This window comes from Acartia tonsa, chromosome 11 (assembly GCF_053477335.1).
Source record: "Acartia tonsa isolate MP-2025a chromosome 11, ASM5347733v1, whole genome shotgun sequence".
NCBI lineage: Eukaryota > Metazoa > Arthropoda > Copepoda > Calanoida > Acartiidae > Acartia > Acartia tonsa.
This window is the reverse complement of record NC_137270.1, coordinates 31594205-31616465: the sequence shown is the minus strand read 5'-3', so window position 1 is coordinate 31616465 and position 22261 is coordinate 31594205. Positions and strand designations below refer to the sequence as shown.

At 34.2% G+C, this 22261-nt stretch overlaps 1 protein-coding gene across 7 annotated transcripts in view; it reads left to right on the top strand.

The window, feature by feature from the left end:
• Nucleotides 1–15590, top strand: part of LOC145332169 (unc-112-related protein-like) — a 93822-nt gene extending 78232 nt beyond the window's left edge. For 2 of the 7 annotated variants that reach the window (XM_080177126.1, XM_080177122.1), the window contains 17 exons: nucleotides 63–140; nucleotides 962–1074; nucleotides 1285–1350; nucleotides 1989–2066; nucleotides 2907–2979; nucleotides 3337–3420; nucleotides 4082–4097; nucleotides 7753–7822; nucleotides 8521–8556; nucleotides 9107–9236; nucleotides 9812–9909; nucleotides 10326–10384; nucleotides 11052–11215; nucleotides 11779–11903; nucleotides 12559–12670; nucleotides 13239–13310; nucleotides 14103–15590. In XM_080177126.1, the coding sequence (XP_080033252.1) occupies nucleotides 63–140; nucleotides 962–1074; nucleotides 1285–1350; nucleotides 1989–2066; nucleotides 2907–2979; nucleotides 3337–3420; nucleotides 4082–4097; nucleotides 7753–7822; nucleotides 8521–8556; nucleotides 9107–9236; nucleotides 9812–9909; nucleotides 10326–10384; nucleotides 11052–11215; nucleotides 11779–11903; nucleotides 12559–12670; nucleotides 13239–13310; nucleotides 14103–14234 (1506 nt within the window). In that variant the 3' untranslated portion in view covers nucleotides 14235–15590. Of the gene's footprint in view, nucleotides 1–62; nucleotides 141–961; nucleotides 1075–1284; nucleotides 1351–1988; nucleotides 2067–2906; nucleotides 2980–3336; nucleotides 3421–4081; nucleotides 4098–7736; nucleotides 7823–8520; nucleotides 8557–9106; nucleotides 9237–9811; nucleotides 9910–10325; nucleotides 10385–11051; nucleotides 11216–11778; nucleotides 11904–12558; nucleotides 12671–13238; nucleotides 13311–14102 lie in introns of all 7 variants that reach the window. The other 5 variants (XM_080177127.1, XM_080177123.1, XM_080177128.1 and 2 more) reach the window with 3 other exon arrangements.
• The last annotated feature ends 6671 nt before the right edge of the window (nucleotides 15591–22261 follow it).

The window sequence follows — 22261 nt, the reverse complement described above, 5'->3', positions numbered from 1 at the left end:
TTTAAAGGCACTATACAGAGCTTCTATTGAGGTATCAACATCAATTTATTATTTTATTTTAGGGAACCTTAAAGAATGGAAACTATTCTCCCTACAGCAATGGACACTCATATGTTCCTGGACGTCCTCTAACACCCCAGGTATAAACTATTCTCCCTACAGCAATGGACACTCATATGTTCCTGGACGTCCTCTAACACCCCAGGTATAAACTATTCTCCATACAGCAATGGACACTCATAGGTTCCTGGACGTCCTCTAACACCCCAGGTATAAATCTAACTATCCATCCATATATAATATATATATTCTTTCAATTACCCATTCATCCATTCTATCTAATCTTTTCACCAGTCAGTTTAGATATCAATCAAGAACTCATCCATGTAGATCTATTTATCCATCCTTTTATCAATCTACTAGTTAAATTCCAAGAATCCACTTATTTATCTATCCATTTATTAAAAAATCCACTTATTTGTCAATCCATCTATCCACCCATCCATCTATCAACCCATCCATCCATTTATCCGCCCATCTATTTATATATCTATTCAAGAATCCACTTAAGTATCAATCCATCTATCTTTTCCTTTGGCAATCCAAGAATCCAACCATTCATTCACCCATCTATTCAAGAATCCATTTTTATCCTTCCATCAATCTATTAATCCGCCCATCTATTCAAGAATCCACTTATTTATCAATCCATCTATCTTTTCTTTTTTCAATCCAAGAACCCACCCATTCATTCACCCATCTATTCAAGAATTCATTTTTTATCCATCCATCTATCTGACTAGGGCCCATCAGTAAAAGAGATGGGACTGGCCTGCAGCACGCCAGCTACACCAGAATATCTATTTATCTATCTATCTAGGGCCCAACAGTAGAAAAGATGGGACTGGCATGCAGCCCTCCAGCTAGACCAGTATATCTATCTATTTATCTATCTATCTAGGGCCCCACAGTAGAAGAGATGGGACTGGCATGCAGCCCGCCAGCTACACCAGAAGCAAAGACGACTTTACTGAAACCCAAAAGTCTGGAACAACGAGCAAGAATGAATGTTGGGTGAGTATTTTGAATTCAGTAGCTAAGATTGTATGTACATTTAGCCGGATGTTTGTCTACTGACTGTTCAGTGATTGAAGAAAATTACAACTTACATGTATGTACTTGTATTTTTTCAGGAATAAGATTGTTTTGGAAATATTTGTCATAGTGTCATCAATGAATTAAACTTTATATTTATAAATTCTTAATATGATTTTCATATTTTAGGTGGTTGGATTCTTCTCTCTCAATTATGGAACAGGGAGTTAGGGAGTTTGACACTGTTCATCTCAGGTAAACACCAAGGGATCTAAAGGGATAAGACAAATTACAATGGTCGATAAATTAATGTACATCCCTGATTAAAATACACAAAATTACCCCTCTGTAGATTGCAATTAGTGGTTCAAACGTTTGAACACTCAAGTACTAAATGAATCAACCAAACAAAATTTTAAAAAAAGTTCTTAAAGTTGAGGGAAAGAGGGCCGGAAGTAGTTTTTTTTTTTTTAAATTAGGTCAGGTTACGATAGGTTATATTGGGCATTTGGCGGCCATGCAGGTAAAGGCCCGGAAAGTTTTGGGGCCCCTGCTAGGTCTAGGATATGGGAAATAAAACAAACCAGGGAAAGCATCAAAATAGCATAAAACCATCACAGGACCATTAGTTATATCCCTAAATAGAACAGGCTAATCCGTTAAGAGTTAGATTTTGAGGGCTAGTATGCATCTTTTTGCTTTATATTATAGATAAGATTTAATGGTGAGAAAAAAAGACAGACAGAAATAAATATTCAATTCAAAACAACAAACAAAAAACCAAAACTATTTTTCATAAACTCAATATCATTGTATTTTCAGCTTTTGCAACGGCCAATGTGTAGTAATATTTTTTGGTATGCTTATGTGAAATACATATCTATCTATTTAAGGTATAAATACTACAACTTCTATGACCTGAGCCCAAAGTTTGACTCCAACAGAATTAATCAGATCTATGAGCAAGCCAGGTACACTTTTTAATAATATGATAAAATAATCACGAAACCTTTCAATATAAAATTATTAACAAAAAAAGAGTTCTTACGAAAAATCAGTTGTAAAATAGAAAATTAAATCAAGATTATTATCCCTATATGCCCCTTCCAAAACTTTATAGATAACAGAGGTGAATTCTTAAAAAAAACTTTTGCCTCACTAAAATTTTAGTGAGGCGAAATTATCCCCTCTAAATTTTTAGCGAGCCTCACTGATTTTAGTGGGGCAAACTGGTTTTAGTGAGGTAAATTTTAGAATTTACCTCACGGGGGGGGGGGGGGGGGTTCGATTTTGATAAGTGATTTTCTAATGTCGGTAGTCAAAAATCATATTTTACATTTTTAAAATTTATCTAAATGTAAGCATTTATCAAACCCCTTCCCCTCACCGTAAAAAACATTAAATACAAGCTTGTCTATATAATTCCACAACAGGTGAACTGAAATTAGTTTCCGAATGTGAACACATTTTCCTAGGTGTTTCCCAATCCTATCTCAATATTTGCTACTAGCTAAAAAACCTTCAAACTTCAAAAAAAAAAATCAAAATTTGAAATATTAAAACTTTGAATGTATAATGTATAAATCGTTAATACATTCAAATTTTGATTTTTTTTTGAAGTTTGAAGGTTTTTTAGCTAGTAGCAAATATTGAGATAGGATTGGGAAACACCTAGGAAAATGTGTTCACATTCGGAAACTAATTTCAGTTCATCCCACAACAGTATTTAGCTACTTTGTTTGGAGATCCTACTCATACAGACGGCCAAGCGGAATATTAAAAATACGCAGCTGTTAAATTATTATTTTTAGATGGCAGCTGTTAAATGAAGAGATAGATTGTACAGAAGAAGAAATGATGCTCTTTGCCGCGTTACAGCTACAGGTTAATTAAAAGATTGATTATTATAAAGATAGAAAAAACGATAGACAGACATGCAGACAGATATAATGTTATACTACAGACAGACAGACAAACAAACCTACAAACATTCAAACAAACAAACAGACAGATACATGGATAGATGGATAGATGGGATAATACAGACAGATAGATATATATAGATAGTATACTATTTTTAGACGACATGTTCACTTCATACTTTTAAAAATTACAAAATTTTTAGTGTTTTTTATTACATTTTGCAATAATATTATTGTAAATGACAATAATATGATGTTATATAATGATAAAGTCGCAATATTTTGTTATAAATCACGCAACCTTTTGTTTAAAATGAAGGTTGCCATGCAAGCAAATGTTCCTCAACCAACTCATGACGAGGATGAGACAGATGATGTTGATGAAGAACTTAAGAAGCTGCAGGTAAAAGTGCCAGGGATCTAAAGGGATAAGACAATGGCCGATAGATTGATGTACATCCCCAATGATGATACACAAAGTTAGCCATAAATGTAGATTACAATTAATGGTTAAATCGTTTTGACACTAGACTTTATGAACAAACCAAACAAAATTCAAGATGAGTCCACAATGATAACCACCCATTGAAAACATTGAACATTGTTATAATACTTTGGGGACTAGAAGCCCAATGTCCCATCCCTCCATGTAAAAATTCACAAAATATTTTTTTACATTCGTTATTTTTAAAGTTTGTCAATAAACTATTTTTTTCCAATCAATAAAACTCTTTTCAACACATTATATTTTCTTTCCTGGCTAACCACTATCTCACTAGCTTTTGTAGCGACTTTTATCTGTTAATATTCCCGAAGTTTTTGGTTGATTTTTAAAGACCCATTTGAAAGTGGGAAAAGGGTCCTCGGGTTGGGGACATACAGTTATATAACCCCTTCCCCATCTATTGTTTAACACTAATATCCTGGCTATACAATATCACGCTAAATGTATATCTATTTAGATGACATTGGAGGGAGGTGCAGGATCTAATAGTTACAACAGTGTGTATCTATCTATCTAACTAATATGTATCTATCTATCTAATGTATATCTATCTATCCAGATGACTTTGGAGGGAGGTGCAGGATTTGATGGTTACAACAGTGTGTATCTATCTATCTATCTAATATGTATCTATCAACGAAGATTTTGATATTTATAAAGAAATTGACTTAGATAGTTCATATTATTCTCCTGATCAATTTTGTGAAAAATTTAATAACTCTAAAAACATTTCTATTTTAAGTATAAATTTACAATCCATAAATGCTAAATTTTCTAGCCTTTCTGATTTAATTTATTTTTGGAAAGAAAAAGGGGTTATTTTTGACATCATTTGTATACAAGAATGTTACTCCATTGTCATTCCATCCATTTTTGATATATCTTTGTATCATCCGATTGTATTTAAAACAAGATCAACTTTCGTTGGTGGAGGGGTAGCATATTATATTAACAAATCTTTAAATTTCTCTGTTCTAAATGAGTACTCCATTTTTCATTAAAAAATTCTTGAAAGCTTATTTATTGAATTGGAATTTAACAACAAGAAAAAACTTGTTATTGGTAATTTTTACAGATCTCCTAGCACTGGTGTAAACAATCTCACACCTAATATGCAAATTGAGCTTTTTTTGGAACATTTTCAAGGAATTTTAGATTCAATTAATGAAAGAAAATGTAAAGCTATTCTCTGTGGAGATTTTAATCTAGATTTATTATCTTACAATGTACATAACTATACAGCTGATTTCGTCAGCATGCTCTTCAGCGCTGGCTTCCTGCAGCTGATCTCTAATCCTACTAGAGTGTCAGCCCATAATAATACAGCTACACTTATTGACCACATATGGACAAATGATATTAAGGATCAAATGGTTGCTGGAATAATAACCACTTATTTGAGTGATCACTTTTCAACCTTTCATTTTATTAGCACTAATAAACACAAGCCAAGCCCAAAAGTAATTTCCACCAGAGTCTTTTCTGACAATAATATTGAAAGCTTTAAAGATGACTTAAGTAATTTGTCTTTTAATGAAGTCTTTGAAAAAAATAACCCTACAGAAAGCTATGCTATTTTCCAAAACTTATTTCAATCTTCTTTTGAGAAAAACTTTCCTGTTAAAGAAATCAGATTTAATAAAAATTACCACTTCATTCAAAAATGGATGACCAAAGGTATATTAAGGTCTAGGAATAAGAAATTTGAATTACAATCTAGATTAGCAAAAGTTCCAACAACTGAGAATAAGGAATTGTATACTAAATATAAAAATATTTACAACAAAGTTTTAAAAACTGCAAAAAAGTTATATTACAGTAATCTTCTTGTCTCAAACCAAAACAATCTTAAAAAGAGTTGGCAAATTATTAAAGATGCAGCTGGTTTGAACTCAAAAAGAAAATTTACAACTGATAAAATTATTGTTGAAGGTAATGACATTCTTGGTGAAAAGAACATAGGACAGGCATTTAATAGGCATTTCTCTAGTATTGCTCTTAATATTCGACAGACTATACCACCTACTGACAGACCACCTGACTCTTATCTTGAAGAATCTGGCAATCTTTTTAATATTCCCCCAATCACACCTGCAAATATAACCGAAATTGTTAATAACTTTGAGATAAAAAAATCTTGTGACAACCTTGGAATCTCATCATTCTTATTAAAAAAAGTTGTCCATTATATTTTAGATCCTTTATGCCATATTTTCAATAAATCAATTGAACTTGGTTCGGTACCTGACCAATTTAAAATTGCAAAAGTAACTGCTGTCTTCAAAAAGGGCGGAGACCCTTTTAATCTTAATGATTACAGGCCAATTTCTCTACTTCTTATATTTTCAAAAATTCTAGAAAAGTTTATTGCTATAAACTTGCAAGCATATCTTTCTGAAAATAATCTTATTGATGAACTACAATTTGGATTCCAGCCAAATAACTCAACATTTCATCCCATGATTCACCTACTTAATCACGTTAGTAAAGCTATGAATAACAAGGGGTATACAATTGGAATTTTTTGTGACATTCGTAAAGCCTTTGATTGTGTTCCCAAAAATACTCTTCTGATGAAGTTACGTAAATTTGGCATCCATGGCAATATGCTCAATTGGTTTGAATCATATTTAACAGGTAGAAATCAATTTGTTAAATTTGGCCTTTTTGATTCTGATCCATTAGAGATAGACAGTGGAGTGCCCCAAGGTAGCATATTAGGTCCTATTTTGTTTCTTATATTTTTTAACGACTTGCCTAAAACAACACTTTTAAAAGTCCTTCTCTTCTGTGATGACACCACTATATTAGCATCTGGTAAAAACTTGAATGAGCTTGTTGAATTTGTTAATGCAGAACTCAAAAATATTTCCCAGTGGTTTAGGGCTAATCAAATGTCATTACATCCCAACAAAACAAAATTCACTATATTTTATCCTACCCCCTCTCTTATTCCTTGGAATGAAATCAATCTCTATTTTGATGATAATGAACCAAATACCCTTTACCCTAACCCTTTACTTAGACATAGAATTGACTTTGTCAACCATGAAAGTGATATTCCAGCTATAAAATTTTTAGGTATTTTTCTGGACCCAGCCTTGAATTTCAAAGTTCATATAAATGAGTTGAACAAAAAACTCTCTAAATCATTATTTTGTCTACGAAAATGTCAAAGTCTACTTACTGAAAAAGCCCTCAAGGCTCTGTATTTCTCTATTTTTCATTGTCATTTGGTTTATGGAATCCTTATTTATTCGTGTGCATCACATTCAAATCTTACTGGTATCATAACAAAACAAAAAATGGCTGTAAGATGTATTAAGCAAGCAACTTATTATAGTCATTCTCGACCTTTATTTAAAGATCTCAATATTTTACCCTTTGAATCTTTATCACTTTATTTTAAATTAAAATTTATTTATGAGTACATAAATAACTTGTTGCCCAGGTCTTTTAATAACATGTGGCCAAGAAGGGGGGAATTAAATGGTAACTATAATTTGAGGAACAATAATAATCTCACTGTTCCTTTTTCCAGAATCAACTTAGTAGAGAGGCTTCCTCTTTGTTCTCTACCTTATACATGGAATAGTTTTAATGACCGTGACAATATAAAAAATGCCTTAAACCTAAATCAATTTAAGAAGCAGCTTAAAAAATGTATTCTCTCAAGAATAGATATAACATGTAATAGACTACTTTGTCGTTCTTGCCACCTAAGAATGTAAAACCTCTATGTTGTCTGTTTTACAAGCCTTAGATTAATCAATTCTCCATTCTTTACTTAATTATAAGTATTTTAATCATTAATATGAACTCACACACACTCACACAATCATCCTACCATTTCCGTCTGCAAATCCTTTCTCTATTCATATCCCTGTAATATACCCTTATAAAATGTTTACTTTCTCGTTTTAATAAAAAGATTCACACTACCTTTTAGTTTATTTTTCTTTGATATTTGCAAAGGCTATCTAATATCACCTCGAGAGAGATTATTTAGTCCTTTGACACGTATATTAACTTTTTTGTCTTATGTGGATATTATTAACCTTGTTATTATACTGTAATCAATTAATCATGATCAATTTTACTGCTTGTTTGTGATTATTTATGTCATGTATATATGTATGCCTATTTTACTATGTGTCATAAAATAAATATTTCATTTCATTTCATTTCTATCTAATGTATATCTATCTACCTAGATGACTTTAGAGGGAGGTGCAGGATCTGATGGTTACAACAGTGTGACAGAAGATCCATCCATGTCTGATTATCTACAATATTTCAAGTAAGCATCTTCTTTGCTGCGCCCCTACCATCTTAGGGCTCTATTTTCATATGGGTTGGAAGGGTGTGAGATCATTGAAAGAGGATTAACTACAAACACAGCAAAAGCTTTTTATAATGCCTATAAAAATGACGTCATACTGGCCTACTATTGGTCAATTAAAATGTAAACTAGCCTGCCATTAGTAATTTAGTCTGAGTATTGGCCTATCATTGGTCAGGTCTATTGTATGAAGTCATTTTTGTTATATACACTACCTTATACTAAAGTAACAGGATGTTTGTCTGTGTGTCTGTCTGTCTGTGTGTCTGTCTGTGTGTACCGAAGGATCTCGCTAACCGCTGAACCGATTGGGTTCTCCTTAACAGGGTAGATTCTCATATGTCCCGGGAAGGTTTATAACTATTTTGGGGGAGGGTACCACCACCCTCCCTAGAGAAATTAAATTTTTTAAAAATTTACCAATTTTAGAAAGAGAGTTCAACGAAAAACAAACGTCAAACGTAAATTTTTTTTAACTTTTTCTTTTAAAATCTAAAATAAGAAATTGAATTATCAAATTCGACTCTCTCCTCCTCAAGTGCCCCTAGAGGCCTCTAGGGGCGTAGCCGCTAGTACACTATAAAGAGCTTCCCCCTGAAAATAAAAAACTACCAACATACAAATTCTGAAATATCTATTTAATTTTCTTATTGTAGGCAGGGAGAATGCTCTCCGTGTTCTTGTATCATGAGGTTTAAACTAAATAAAAAACTTTTTGATTTTGTTCAAATTGTCAAAAATTTGGATTAAATGAACAAAATCAAAATGTTTTTGTCTTTTCCCTGTAATATACACACTAAAAATAACTTTGTGCTCTGATTCTAAATTAAAAATATCTTAAAATTAAAATTGAACATATATATCACTTTGACTTTAAGATCATGTTTGATGTACATAAGTTGTAAAAAAAATAGAATCATAAAATATACAGGTGCATCTAATTAATAATCAATTAAAAATCAAGTGATTATATTTGACATATAACTGAGATGTAAATATTACCTAAAAGACTCCTTGTTAAGTGTATATGATGTAAAAAGTTTGTGAAATGTAGATTAATTGCTTGTATATAAACAAAACCTATCTTTTCCAAGGCTATTTTTAAAACCAGAGCCTTCAACTAATAAATATGAACATTATCCAACACTCAAGATTAATATGCAGTTTTTTCTTAAATAGAATAAATTTTTAACATTTATATTAATGGTAAAGTATCTTAAACTATTATTGATCTTTGTTTAGGCCGAAAAGATTTACCCTGAAGTCTTACAAGAGGCTGTACTTTGTTTGTAAGAATCTGTTCTTGTTTGCCTACAAATCATCCAGTTCTGCTAGAAGTAGCAGCGACCTCCTGTTTTCTGTCCCTCTCAAGGTATCTATCTATCTTTCTTTCTAGTTATCTATCTAAATATCTGTCTATCTCTCCTGGAAGTAGCAGTAACCTCTTATTTTCTGTCCCTCTCAAGGTATCCAACTATCAATCTTTCTATCCATCTATCTCTCCAGGAAAAAGCAGTGACCTCCTATTTTCTGTCCCTCCCAAAGTATCGAATTATCTATCTTTCTATCTGGCTATCTAAATATCTATTTATCTCTCCTTGTGGCTAGCATACAAAAGTGTCTCTACTCCATGACTAACACTAAGAAACTATGGCTACACACACCTAAATATCTATCTATCTCTCCTGAAAGTAACAGTGAACTCCTATTTATGTCCCTCTCAAGGTTTCCAATACAATATATTTTGATCTAGCTATATGGATAGGTATCTATATATCTCTCATGGAAGTAGCAGTGATCTTCTATTTTCTGTCCCTCTCAAGGTATCTAACTATATAGTATATATGTCTCTCTATCTATCTTTCTAAATACTTACCTAAATTATTTAGAAAATATTATCTAAAAATTAGATGTTTGGTAGACTTTAATTTTTTATCTATTTGTCAGGGATGTGAGGTAACCCCAGCAGTAAACCTGTCAGCTGCCAGGTATGAACTTAAGCTGGAGGTGCCCAGTGCTGATGGAATGTCTGATATGTATCTCAGGTATGCAACTTTTTACCTGGCCTGCTATTAAATGAATAATGACCTGCCATTGGTCAATTAAATTGTATACTAGTCTGTCATTGGTTATTTGTACTGTATGACGTCATTTTTTATAGGCACTATAGAGAGTTTATTTTATCTATTGTTCTAACTATCTGGGTATTTATATAATCATTATGATAATACTAGTGGCTGCGCCTCTAACATAGATAGCCTAAAACCATACTGGTGTGTATTGTAAGCTTCACCAAATATGTGGAACTCAATTAGTTCAGTAGTTAGGAATTGTGCGTATTTCTTCTCCTGGAGGTTGGAATGCCACTCGCCACCATCGTTCTACTTTGTACATGCTTTATTTTATTTTTTTAAAATATATTCTATGGATATCTCTACATTTAGTTTTGTATTACTTTTAGATTTAGCTCTGAGCAACAATATGCAAACTGGTTAGCCGCCTGTAGACTTGCAGCTAAAGGTAAATAATTTACTATTTTTATTTCGAAACAGCATAAAGTGCCTCCAAAAAATGACGTCATATAATACAAAGTACCAATGATAGGCCAGTATAAATTGTAATTGACCAATGGTAAAATTTATACTGGCCTCTCATTGGTCCCTTGTATTGTATGACGTCATTTTTTGGCGGCACTTTACGCTGTTTCTTTCATCTATATTTAGATTTTTAGGTATATCTTATCTTAATTATCATGGTTTAAAAAAGTTAATTGTTGTGGAAAGGTTTTATATGTAAAATGTCTACTAGGGCGTCCAAGTTAAAATCTCATTATAAAGAAAGAGATTCAATTTATGTACGACCTTGACTATCTTTATCAATCCATAAGAATAATTATAAAATTTCCTTTAAACACAATTTATTCTCAGGGTTGGAGGGGACATTGGGAGGTTTATTTCACTAGTCTCTAAAGTTTATATTAACGTTTTCTTATTCGTTGGCTCAACAACTTTGGGAACTATTATTGAATATTTATTGGTTAGTTCATTAAGTTGAGAGTCCAAACGTATTAACAACTAATTGTAATCTACAGTAGGGGTAAATTTGTTTATCATCATTGGAAATGTACATTAATTTTTCGACAATTGTCTTATCCCTTTAGATCCCTTATTTATTCTTATTTGTTTAGGTAAAACTTTGGCTGATCCAAGCTTTGAGATGGAGGTAAATGCCATCAAGGCCTTCCTGTCCATGCAGGCTCCAGCCCAAGCTCCAGCTATTAATCCCGCCTCCATTGAAATTAACCCGGAGGATTATGTGGCCCCGAGGTTTGCTAGGAAGATTAAATCTAAGGTATAGAAATATTTTTTAAATATTATATTTAAGTTATTAGTAGCTGCGCCTCTAGTATCTAAAAATAAGTAAAAAAGCATCCCGAGACTTAAATCGAAATGATAAAATTCCTAAATCATCCCAGAACCTTTATAAAGCTTCCCTTAAATGGAGAGCTCAATAGGTTATGTAATTAATAAAATCTTAAGCTACCTCAAAAAATAATCTTACTACTTTATGTTATAGAATTAGATTTGTTTTTGATGAAAATATCGTTTATAGACTTCCGCATAAATACATCGATTTCCCATTTATTAATTTTTAAAATTTATTACTTACCCTAATAATTCTAACTTTCATGTTGTTCCTCATACCTTTTACTTTTCAGCCGTTTATAGGATCATTCAAGTGCATTCAGGCTTATACATTTTGTTAGTAGAACATTAGCGTCTGCACCCAACAGGCCTATAGTAGCACTTGAAGGAAGTAGCTTTTCTGTATAGAGTGATGTGTTAGCAAGACCATTGGGTACATACAAACAGACAGACACGCATCCAGTTTATCTTATTTTTTTGATTATCTAGGTTCGTCAGAAGATCCTAGAGTCTCACGCAAACGTAAAAGACTTGAACCTTCTGGAGGCCAAGATGAACTTTATCCGCGCCTGGCAGAGCCTTCCAGAATATGGTGTCAGCCTTTTTGTTGTCAGGTATGTTAATACAGGGATCTAAAGGGATGAGACAATGGCCGATAAATTGATGTACATCCCCAATGATGTTACATAAAATTACCCCTTCTGAAGTTTACAATTAGTTTGAAATGATTGGGTACTCATCTTAATGAACCAACCAATCAAAATTCAATAAATGTCCCAAAAGTTGTTTAGCCAACGAATAAGGAAACGTCATTTTAAAACTGTGTGGACCAGTTAAAAGCTTACCTATTTTTGTTTGTGTATTATTTTAGGGCAGGTTAGATTAGGTAACAGATAGAACCGTTGGGTTTTCAGTGCTTAAAATGAACTTTGAGGAGAAAGCTCTAAATATTTCCCTACTTTATCAACTTTTTCTTGATTATAAATCTTTACTTTTATTAATCTATTTATCATTAGCGGCAACGCCCCTAGAGGCATCTAGTGCATCTTTTGGGTATTGTCTACACCCCCTATTTTTTATTTTAGTTTAAAAAAGAAGTAGTAAATACAGTTTTTCTCTGGGGTTATTTTATTTCTAGAGGCCTATTATATTGGTTGGTTTGATACAACTACATTGTAAATAGGTGCCATATCGGTTCAGTGGTTATAGAGATTCTTAGGTACATACAGACAGACATCATGTTACTTTTATATAACGATATTTTTCCAGGTTCCATGGCGAGAGAAAGGATGAACTGCTTGGAGTTGCCTCCAACAGAGTAATGAGAATGAATCTTCAGACTGGAGACCATATCAAGACTTGGAGATACTCCACCATGAAGGTAATATTGTCCAGGGATAAGACATTGACTGATAAATTGATGTACATCCCCAATGATGATACACAAAATTACCTCTTCTGTTGATTACAATTATTGGTTAAAACGTTTTGACACTAAATCTAATGAATCAGCCAATCAAAATTCAATTAGTTTCCAAAATGCTAAGTCAGCGAATAAGAAAAAAACGCTATAAAAAATCTTTTGGGACTAGTGTAATAAATAGTCCAAAGTCTCCTCCCTCCATTGTTTTTAGCAACTTTTTGATTAAAAATCATTTTTCAAATCTTACTGTTAAATGATAATCTAAAAAAAACTTACTAATCCTAATATATGATATATTAATTGATGTAAACTTATAACAGATCTCTATCTCTGATTATTACAGGTCTAATCCGAAAAATAATCTGTAAATTATTTGTGAAAATTTGTTGCAAAATGGCTAAAATACTATATACTGTTTAAGGACATGCTTACATTTTTAGGACTAGATTATAGAGATGCTTCGCTTATAATATTATACCATGTTATCCTAGGAATTATAGAAATAACAATTATCATGTAATTACAGGCATGGAATGTAAACTGGGAGACAAGACACATGATGATTCAGTTTGAGGATGATAAAAATGTTATTTTCCAGGTATCACATTATCTTTAGGGATATGACATTGGTCGATAAATTAATGATATTATTCAAAATTACCATATAGATTTGATTTTTTATTGAAAGTTTGGACTAGTTTAATTAAAATTCAATAAAAGTACCCAAATATTAGCGAATATTTATGAAACTTTGATTTTACAATTGAATGATAATTTTCTTCATGGCAATAGCTTAACTTTGAATTTCTAAGATTTCTTTTTGCAAAAATGTCGTCAAGCTGAATTTTTAAAAGGCACTAATATTCATCAAGAAAAATCGGCGAAAAACGGAAACAAAAAAGTGCCTCGTTAAAATGACGTCATACAATATAAATGACTTTTGAAAGGCCAGTATACAATCTTCCATTGGTCAATAAAAATGTGTGCCTGCCTATCATTGGTCATTAGTATTGTATGACGTCATTCTTATGAGACACTGTAAGCTGCTTCCAAAAACAACTTGGCGTCAAAATTTTAATTGTAGGAAGCATGCCAAAAATGTTTAACAAAGCATGTCTTGATAATATTTTTCCAGTATAGTTTCGAAACCGATTAATATCCATTGGATTAGAACCGGTTCTAAACCATACTAAAACCATTCTAAACCATAATCGTATCCTGTTTTCTACGAATACAAAAATGTACAATCATAATAATGAGACCATTTTTTAGCCCGTGCCTTCGACATCTTGGGACTAACAAAACTGGTTTTAATCTTACAATTGTACATTTTTATATCCGAGGAAAGCTGTCTATAATACGACGATGCGATAAATACCTTTTTTTTCAGTGTCTGTCAGCTGACTGCAAGGTTATCCACGAGTTTATTGGCGGATACATTTTCCTGTCGATGCGCAGCAAGAACTCAAATCAACAGCTGAACGCCGAGCTTTTCCACAAGCTGACCGGCGGCTGGAATTAATAAAACAGCTGATCTACAATTAATAACTGTTAAGAGAAATATTAATTACATTAATTTTTTGTTTGTCTTAGGTAGCAATGTAAAATACTCATAAATACTTTATAACATAAAAAATGTATTTTTCTAAAAATCATTTCATTCTAGAGGTGCTAAATAAAAGTCAATGTATATAATAATATTTACAATACTACCAAAACCTGCAACCTAGGAGAAAAACATAATAGTTTTTAAAAAGTTACAACAACGATTTTTCTTCTTCTAAATGTTTATAAATAATTGTGTTTCAATAATTATAACAAATTATGTTCAAAAAAGCTTTGAAAGTATTAGTTTATAAAAATAAATAAAGTATATTTGTAATAATCATGTAAAATCTCTAACCTAACTAACAGCCATAGATTAATAGATTAAGAGAATGGGTGCATGATGTTATATATAATTAATACATTTTTATACTCCTATTAAAAAACTTGCAAAAAATAAAATTATGTGTTTTCGCAATTCGTTATTGTTAAAAGTTATAGAATTAAATACAGTATACTGTAAAATAATAATATTTTCACATATCCCCCCCCCCCGCCCAACAAAAAAACTAAAGGCTGCTAGCGGCCAAACAGCTGAACTTATGTTTGGACATCGTATATACAGGCAAGAATTCATAATTTAAGGTATAATTGAATAACACTGAAATAATAAAACTAGACTATTTTTTGCGCATTTTCGTTAGCTGGGTGCTCCCTTTCCATAATTATATATGCAACATTATACGATCCACCGTTTAGCTGCTAATAGACTTTAATATTTAGGTAAAATGTTTGTTTCTAGGAAAATTTAAAGAACCATGAACTGTAATAGATCCGAATAATCATTATATGAAAATATTTGTAAAATTGTTTTAATATTTATTTCTAGAATCGCGAATATAAAATGTATATTTATAGGATAAAAACCAGTATTTTTAACCTCGAGATGCACGTACTAAAAAAAGCTGGTTTTAATCTTGTGATTGTATATTTTTATATTCGTAGAAAACTGGATTTAATTCGGTTCTATACATAATTTTTCAGTTTGGCTGAGAACCGGTTCTATTCCACCGGATATTAATCGGTTTCGAAGCGATACGGGAAAAATCTTCCAACTTCTTTTGTGCCATCACAATTTTATAATTTGTCATCTATTGTAAATACAAAGTACACTGTAAAAAATATATTTCTAACTACTTTTTTTTACAGTGTAACAAGAATTATATAAGTTTACATAACAAAAATTTCCCTATATTATTGAATGATGAATCATTTACTTGTCAAATAACTAGAATGTAAATAACAATGTCCGTTAATAAATGGTTAGTACGAACTTTGTTTTTATTTATTTGAGCAGCAACTCTATAGCTATTGTATGTAGTTCAAAATCAACAGTCTGCGAGGCTTAACCTGCGATTAATGATGGGTTTTAATTGAGGCTTCGTTGCGGCTGCCGAGCCCTGCAGAATAAAACTATAGAATAATACACGGAACTGGAAACTATCCACAAAAAACACACAGCTCAAAAGTAGGAATACTCAATACTTTTCGATACGTTACATTTAATCCTTGTCAACCTTCCATAGTGCTTTCTTGTGCAAAAGTTTGTTTGAAACTAAAACTATTTTATGGCCTTTGGAAGGTTTTAGGCTACTTGAAGTAGCATATTATAATTTTATGCGAGAATCTCTGGCACTATCCACTTATTCTATATCCATCGGTATAACCAATAAGAAAATCATTAAATGTGGAGCAGATATAAAGGTCGTCTTTTCATATGCCCCAAAATTATATTTTCTATTTATTTTGCCTAATTTATAGTAGGGATATGGATTTTGACTGTGTCACAGGGAGATATAAAAGTATATTTCCTTAAATAAAGCAGCTTATAGTGCAAATAAAAAATTATATCATACTAAACAAATAACCAATGATAGGCCAGTATATATTTTAATTGAATAATGTTTATATGTATACTGGCCTATCATTGGTCATTTGTATGATATTTTAAGCTGCTTAACTTAAATAAAATTGGGGCTTTTGGGTAAGATTCGTGCAATCATTAGGAATGGTTGGTTCACTGTAGGTTATTCATTTACTTTGTTATTTCATTTAGTTACTATTGAAAACATTTAATATGTGGAATAATTATAATGCTTAACTACTACTGAAAATCATTCTTGTTACAAAAAATATACTCTATTTAAAAGTTCTTTTGTAGAACTTGATATATTAAAAATAGCAACAAATTTATTTTCACAACACTTGTTATGACAAGATTTAAGCAATTCAAAAGCAACGAAAATTTTTGCAAACTTAACAGAAATTTGTTTTTACCGCATGATCATAATGTAATTGTTTAATAATCCACTTGCTACAAAAAATTTCCACATTGTGTTTTGCGTTAAATCTTGCCACTAGGCAACATATTTGATATTTCTTATGAATAAAGGTACTAAGAAAGAGAGGGAATGTCTGATTGAGCCAATAGGAGAATCGCATCGGAATTTACATTGGATCTCATTGGTTGAAATTGTGTACACATTTTGCTACGAAGGCATGTTTTTTTTCATTTCATACATACATAAAAGTCAGCTGTAAACAGTATATTTTCTTAGTAGAAAGCTTTGCGGAATCAGAATTAATTGCCCAAAAATTTCGTTTAAATTTGAAAGCTTAGTAACGAGGTGGATTCTTAAAAAATAAGTTAGGCTGGCTACTCGCTGGTGAGGCAAAATTATTTTTGTGAAAAATCCTCCAAAATCGAATAAAAAAATTTACAAAAATTAAATAAAATCTTAAAGGGTTATTAACATATGATTTTGTTTAATTTTTGTAGATTTTTAATGTGCTTTTGGATGATTTTTAACAAAAATAATTTTGCCTCAATATCGAGTAGCGAGTCTATAATTTCTTAAGAATCCACATCAGCTTCAGTCGAAAGTAAACAATACTTTTGTCTACTAGAAATGTTCCTTCTTAGATCTGACGAAAAAAGGGTTCAGAATATGCTTCTATTCTTCTATTTATATTTTCTTATGTAATAAAATAAAACTATATAAACAATATACCTATGTAAATATTCTGATCATATCATTGTGTTTTTATATGTTGACTGAAATAAATATTTTATGTTTTATGTTTAATTTTTGGATTTTAAAAAGTCTGACTTCAATTGTAAAATGTTTTTTTAGAAAAGTATTAAAAGTACCTTATACCTTTGAAGTTTTAATAGTGCCAATAAAAAAAGTATATATTGTATTATATCCAGTTTTTTACATTATATCCGCAGAAAGCCGTTTATAATACGATGCGATAAATAACTATTCTTTTACGATAGAGATCATATAGTCCCCATAACTTTTTCCCTTTATTCGTGTATTTGTTAGATTGACAAAAATTATTTTGTGTAAAAAATTGCTTGTATGGTAGCTTTGACTATATATCATCAAATTTGGAAATTCTAAAAGTTATATAATACTTAAGTTACATAACATTAAATTATTTATTGTGAACAAGTTTTTTCTATATTTGATTTATAAATAAACAAACAAGGATAACAACATCCATAAAAGAGAAGCTCTGAAATGGAAGGACAAACAAAACATTAAAACTTGTAAAGTGTCAGAACTCAATATGCAGAATATTCATGCATAAATTTAAACAAAATTGTAAGTAAATTTGTTGCAAAACTATCAAAAAATCCAGCGTTTTTAAAAGGACGCACTGACTTTTTGGTAATGATTATAAAGTTGCTTCCCTCCTAAATCGTACCTAATTGTTATAAGAATCATCATGCAAAGTTTGAAATTATTGAAAAGATTCACTTTTAACTAGGATGATAAAACTAGAAAAAGAAACTAGACAAAAATATTATATTATAATTTGGCTTTCATTTGACAAACTTGTATAGTTTACTGTATATCAAAACTTTTCTAACAATGATTTTAATTAACAGACAAGAGCTTGATCTTTAAATCGTTTTTATGCCGCGCTGAATCGGGGCGATTCAGAGGTGAACCGTAGGCGCGCTGGTGGTAAGCCACAGCGCACCTGATTTTTAAAAGATTTTCGGCGCGGTGTTGTTAAATCGCTTGCGCACTCACTAAAATATCGATCCGCGCCAGTACAACTTTATTACTTAAGCAGTGCCAGTAAGGTATTTTATATAAAATACCGTGTCAGTATGGTATTTTATATAAAACATTAATATATAATTTATTTTAAAAATAACTATAAAAATGTTTTCACGATAGTTTTGCAATAAAATATTAAAGTAATTAAAAAAATATCCATTTATTACATATGCAATGGGTCTTTCATTGGGGCTCAGTGCATGATTCACCCCGATTTAAACCGGCAATGCCACTCGGTGAGTGGCATTGCCGCGCCGGGCCCGCGCCACTGCCCGATTCAAATCGCCCATGCAAATTCGATTTAAAGATTGATATTAATAATTTGATGGTGCGCCAAATGAATCGCCCCGGTTTAAATCACCTATAAACGATTTAAAGATCGAGCTAAGGTGATTTAGTTTATAGGTTGGATGTACTTCAAATATCGTCCATTGCATTATCCTTTAATCTATATTCAGTAGATATATAAACTGGCAGCTGCGGCCCAACCAATTAAGAGCTCCTCATTGCTTGGGGTCAGTAAGAAGGGGTCATACAAATAGCCTGAAACCATCTCAAGGCTTAAATATAAAATTAAAACAGCCTAAAACCAACCAAGGACCTATCTAAAAAGGAGAACTCACTCTCAAAATAGGATATCATCAGGGCTCGGCAGCTGCGCCGTCAGCCGTGTAGTTTGCACTGCTGAATCCAGGCAATATCTCGTGAAAAATCAAAATAAGAAGTTTAAGTAGGATAGAGTAAGACTAAGCAGTGAAGAAAGTAACTAGCCTCAATCGAAGTCTCAGCGCATGAGGCCTCTCATATTTACATATATACAATAAAGCCGCTCAAAAAAAGCGCGGCTGTCGAACACTGGTTTTCGCAATTGTACACTAAAATTCATTTTTAAAAGTATGAGTAACTCTTTAGAAAATATTACAATTATGAAACAGCATAATTTTAAAAGTTAAAATACAATTAAGCTAATTTTATTTCTAAATACTTTTTATTTTTTTTTTAAGCACCTTCTCTCTTGAATCATACCATTCTTGTTAACATTTTAAAAGAAAATATATAACCTTACAAGAATACTAAAACTTTTGTGTAATGAAACATATGTATCTCATTAGTTATAATAAAAATTAATTAGATTAATTATATATAATTTATAGAATATATAACTAGAATATTGCTAGTTTTGATTATAATGCCAGGTTAAATATCATATATATTTTTGGTAATATCACAATATATAACCTCCCTATTTTAAAAAATAATTTAAATATGACTTTCCTAATTTCCTAATTATGGTTATGGTTGTAACTGTCCTTGTTTCTATTTGATGATACTGTGGTATCCGCCTAGGGTAAATGGCAGACACCAGAGTTCGAATAAAGACTACGGCAGTGTGAACAGACGTGGACACCTTACTATAGAGAAGCTACGCTTCTCTAGCATTCACTAGACAAGAATCAACATCTATTTTAGTTGTCACTTTATTGAAGGGTTAAAGGATACTAAAGCTATATACAACAAACAATAACTACATGGATAGGAATAAATGATCATAACATAAAAGCATTATAATACATATACAATAGTCAGTTTGGGCAATCATGATTCCCCATCCCTGGAAAGGGTGGGGGGAATTAAGAATACAGTTAACCATAATATAAATACATATGGATTAGGGATAAAGATGGTTAAAGATAAATCATACAGTAAAACATAGATAATTGCAATGGTTAGGTAGATGGCTATCCCTGTCTGGGGCAGGCAGGATAGCCCATGGAGCAGCACAATAGGTAGATAAGCATAGAGGGGTTGAGTGGTAGGTCTGGTTACTAAAGAGGGAAGGTTTGATGATTACTTGTGACAACAACAGTCTGTGTGGGGGTGATTCTATCAGGTGAGGGCAGGTTTAGATCCTTTATCCTCAGGGTTGAGGTGGTGCTGATAACTTGGTGGTTGAAGGGGAAGGTTCCGGTGCTCAAGATGGGAGAGGGAGGGGTAACACCCCTCCCTCCATTTGCAGGACAACTGAGAGATAAAATCAGTACCGTTATCTGACATCTTTTCAGGTGGCTTCATAATTGTAGAATAACAGGATTTAACTAGGTGCGTAGCATCACTATAATGTCTTGGTTTCTGCATGGTCCAGAGCCGCCGCATACCACAACTCTCCCCTCGGAAGGCTGGAGGGGTTGTCTGCACCGCCAGACTTCCGACAGTGGTTGCGGCCTTCAGTTTGTTGTCCTTGTGGAATGGGTCCGCCAGGATACCAGTTGCTGGACGGTGGTGGACTCCAGCCCTCCCCAGGTCTAACGGAATCGGCTATATCTGCTGGAGTAGCTGGTCCTGTTGGATCTTCTGGCCGTTGGATGTGTACCTCTGAGGCCACCCTGGCAACCTCCAGGGGTGGTACAGCACATGAGGGGGCTTGGACCAACAGCCGCCTGGTATACACCTCTGCAGGTTTCTCCACTGGGCTGGTGGTCTCCATCGTGTTGGTCACCTTGCTGCTGGCAGGCTGGCTACTGGATGCAGGCGCAGTTTCTTCGCCCTCGGGGCTGGTCAGGTTCATTCGGCTTCCAGGGTCTCTGTCAACGCGGGCAGGTGGTGGTTGCCATACTGTAGGAGCGTTGCCTCCTTCAGGCTCATTCTGGACATTGGCAGGGTGGTGCATGGCAGTCCGACCTGCGGGGTAGGGAAAGGTAACAGTCCACCCTTTATGCCGGAGGCTGTCTGGGATCTGCAAGGGTGGCTCCGCTCTAGTTGGCTGGGAGACAGGCCCATCCACGGACACTGCTGCTAGTGGACTGGAGGCACAAGGCTCCGGATTTCCTCCCCTAGCCTGAAGGGGTCCAGGCACATTGTCTCCATCCTGGGTAGACATAATTGTTGGGGATCCTCTACTTCTATGGTTAGGCTCGGCACTTGGCGCATCTAGTTGTGTTACTCCCCAGGCAGCGGTCAAAGCTTCTTCAGTTTGGCTGGTAATGGCTGATACCCTGGCTCCTGGGGCAGATGCAGGGGGCGCAGGCAAGTTTGGCCCAGCCCAAACTTCCTGGTACACCAGTGCAATACAATTACCCTGGCTTGGTTGAGGGAGGTAGACAGCTGGATGCAGTTGAGGGTGAGGGACAGCTGGATTCTCCCTGCTGGCTGGGGGCTCTGGCTGGCTGGGGGTGACGGGTGTCACCCCTTCCTCTGGGGCTGCGGGCTCATTCCGGGGTCCAGGTATCTCGGTGGCGGCGACGGTTGTCGCCCCAGGCACCAGTGTGGGGGCGCTGGATAGCACCCCCCAGTCTTCACAGGGGTCCAGGTCTCTCGGTGGCGGCGACGGTTGTCGCCCCAGGCACCAGCGTGGGGCGCTGGATAGCACCCCCCAGTCTTCACAGGTGGCGGCGACTGTTGTCGCCCCAGACATCAGCTTGGTGGTGCAGGGAAGCACCTCTCGTTCCTTCCAGGTGGCGACGCCGGTTGGCGTCCCATACATCGACTCAGACTCCTGGGTAGCCGCGGCCCCAGCGGCGGCAGCTAGTTGGGGTGACGGCTGGGCATCTCCCTCCAGGTGGACCTGGGTGGCAGACTGGTTGCATGCAGGTTGTTGGGCGGCCTGGTGTTTCTTCATTGCCCGGTCCCAACCGGTTCTACACTTGGCGGCTGTGTGGCCGTTGAAGCGGCAGCGCCCCTTCGTCCAGCTGGGTCCCATCAGGCCGGCTTCCCCAGGGTGTATCAACCTGCCAGGTCTCTCCTCCTCCAGTTGGGGCACCAGCTGACAAACAGGGTCTCCCCTACTAGGGGTCAGGCGGTGCTGGGCTGCTTGTGGTGGCTCCTTGGTTACATTCAGCCTCCTCCCCATACACACAGGTTCCTTCCATCC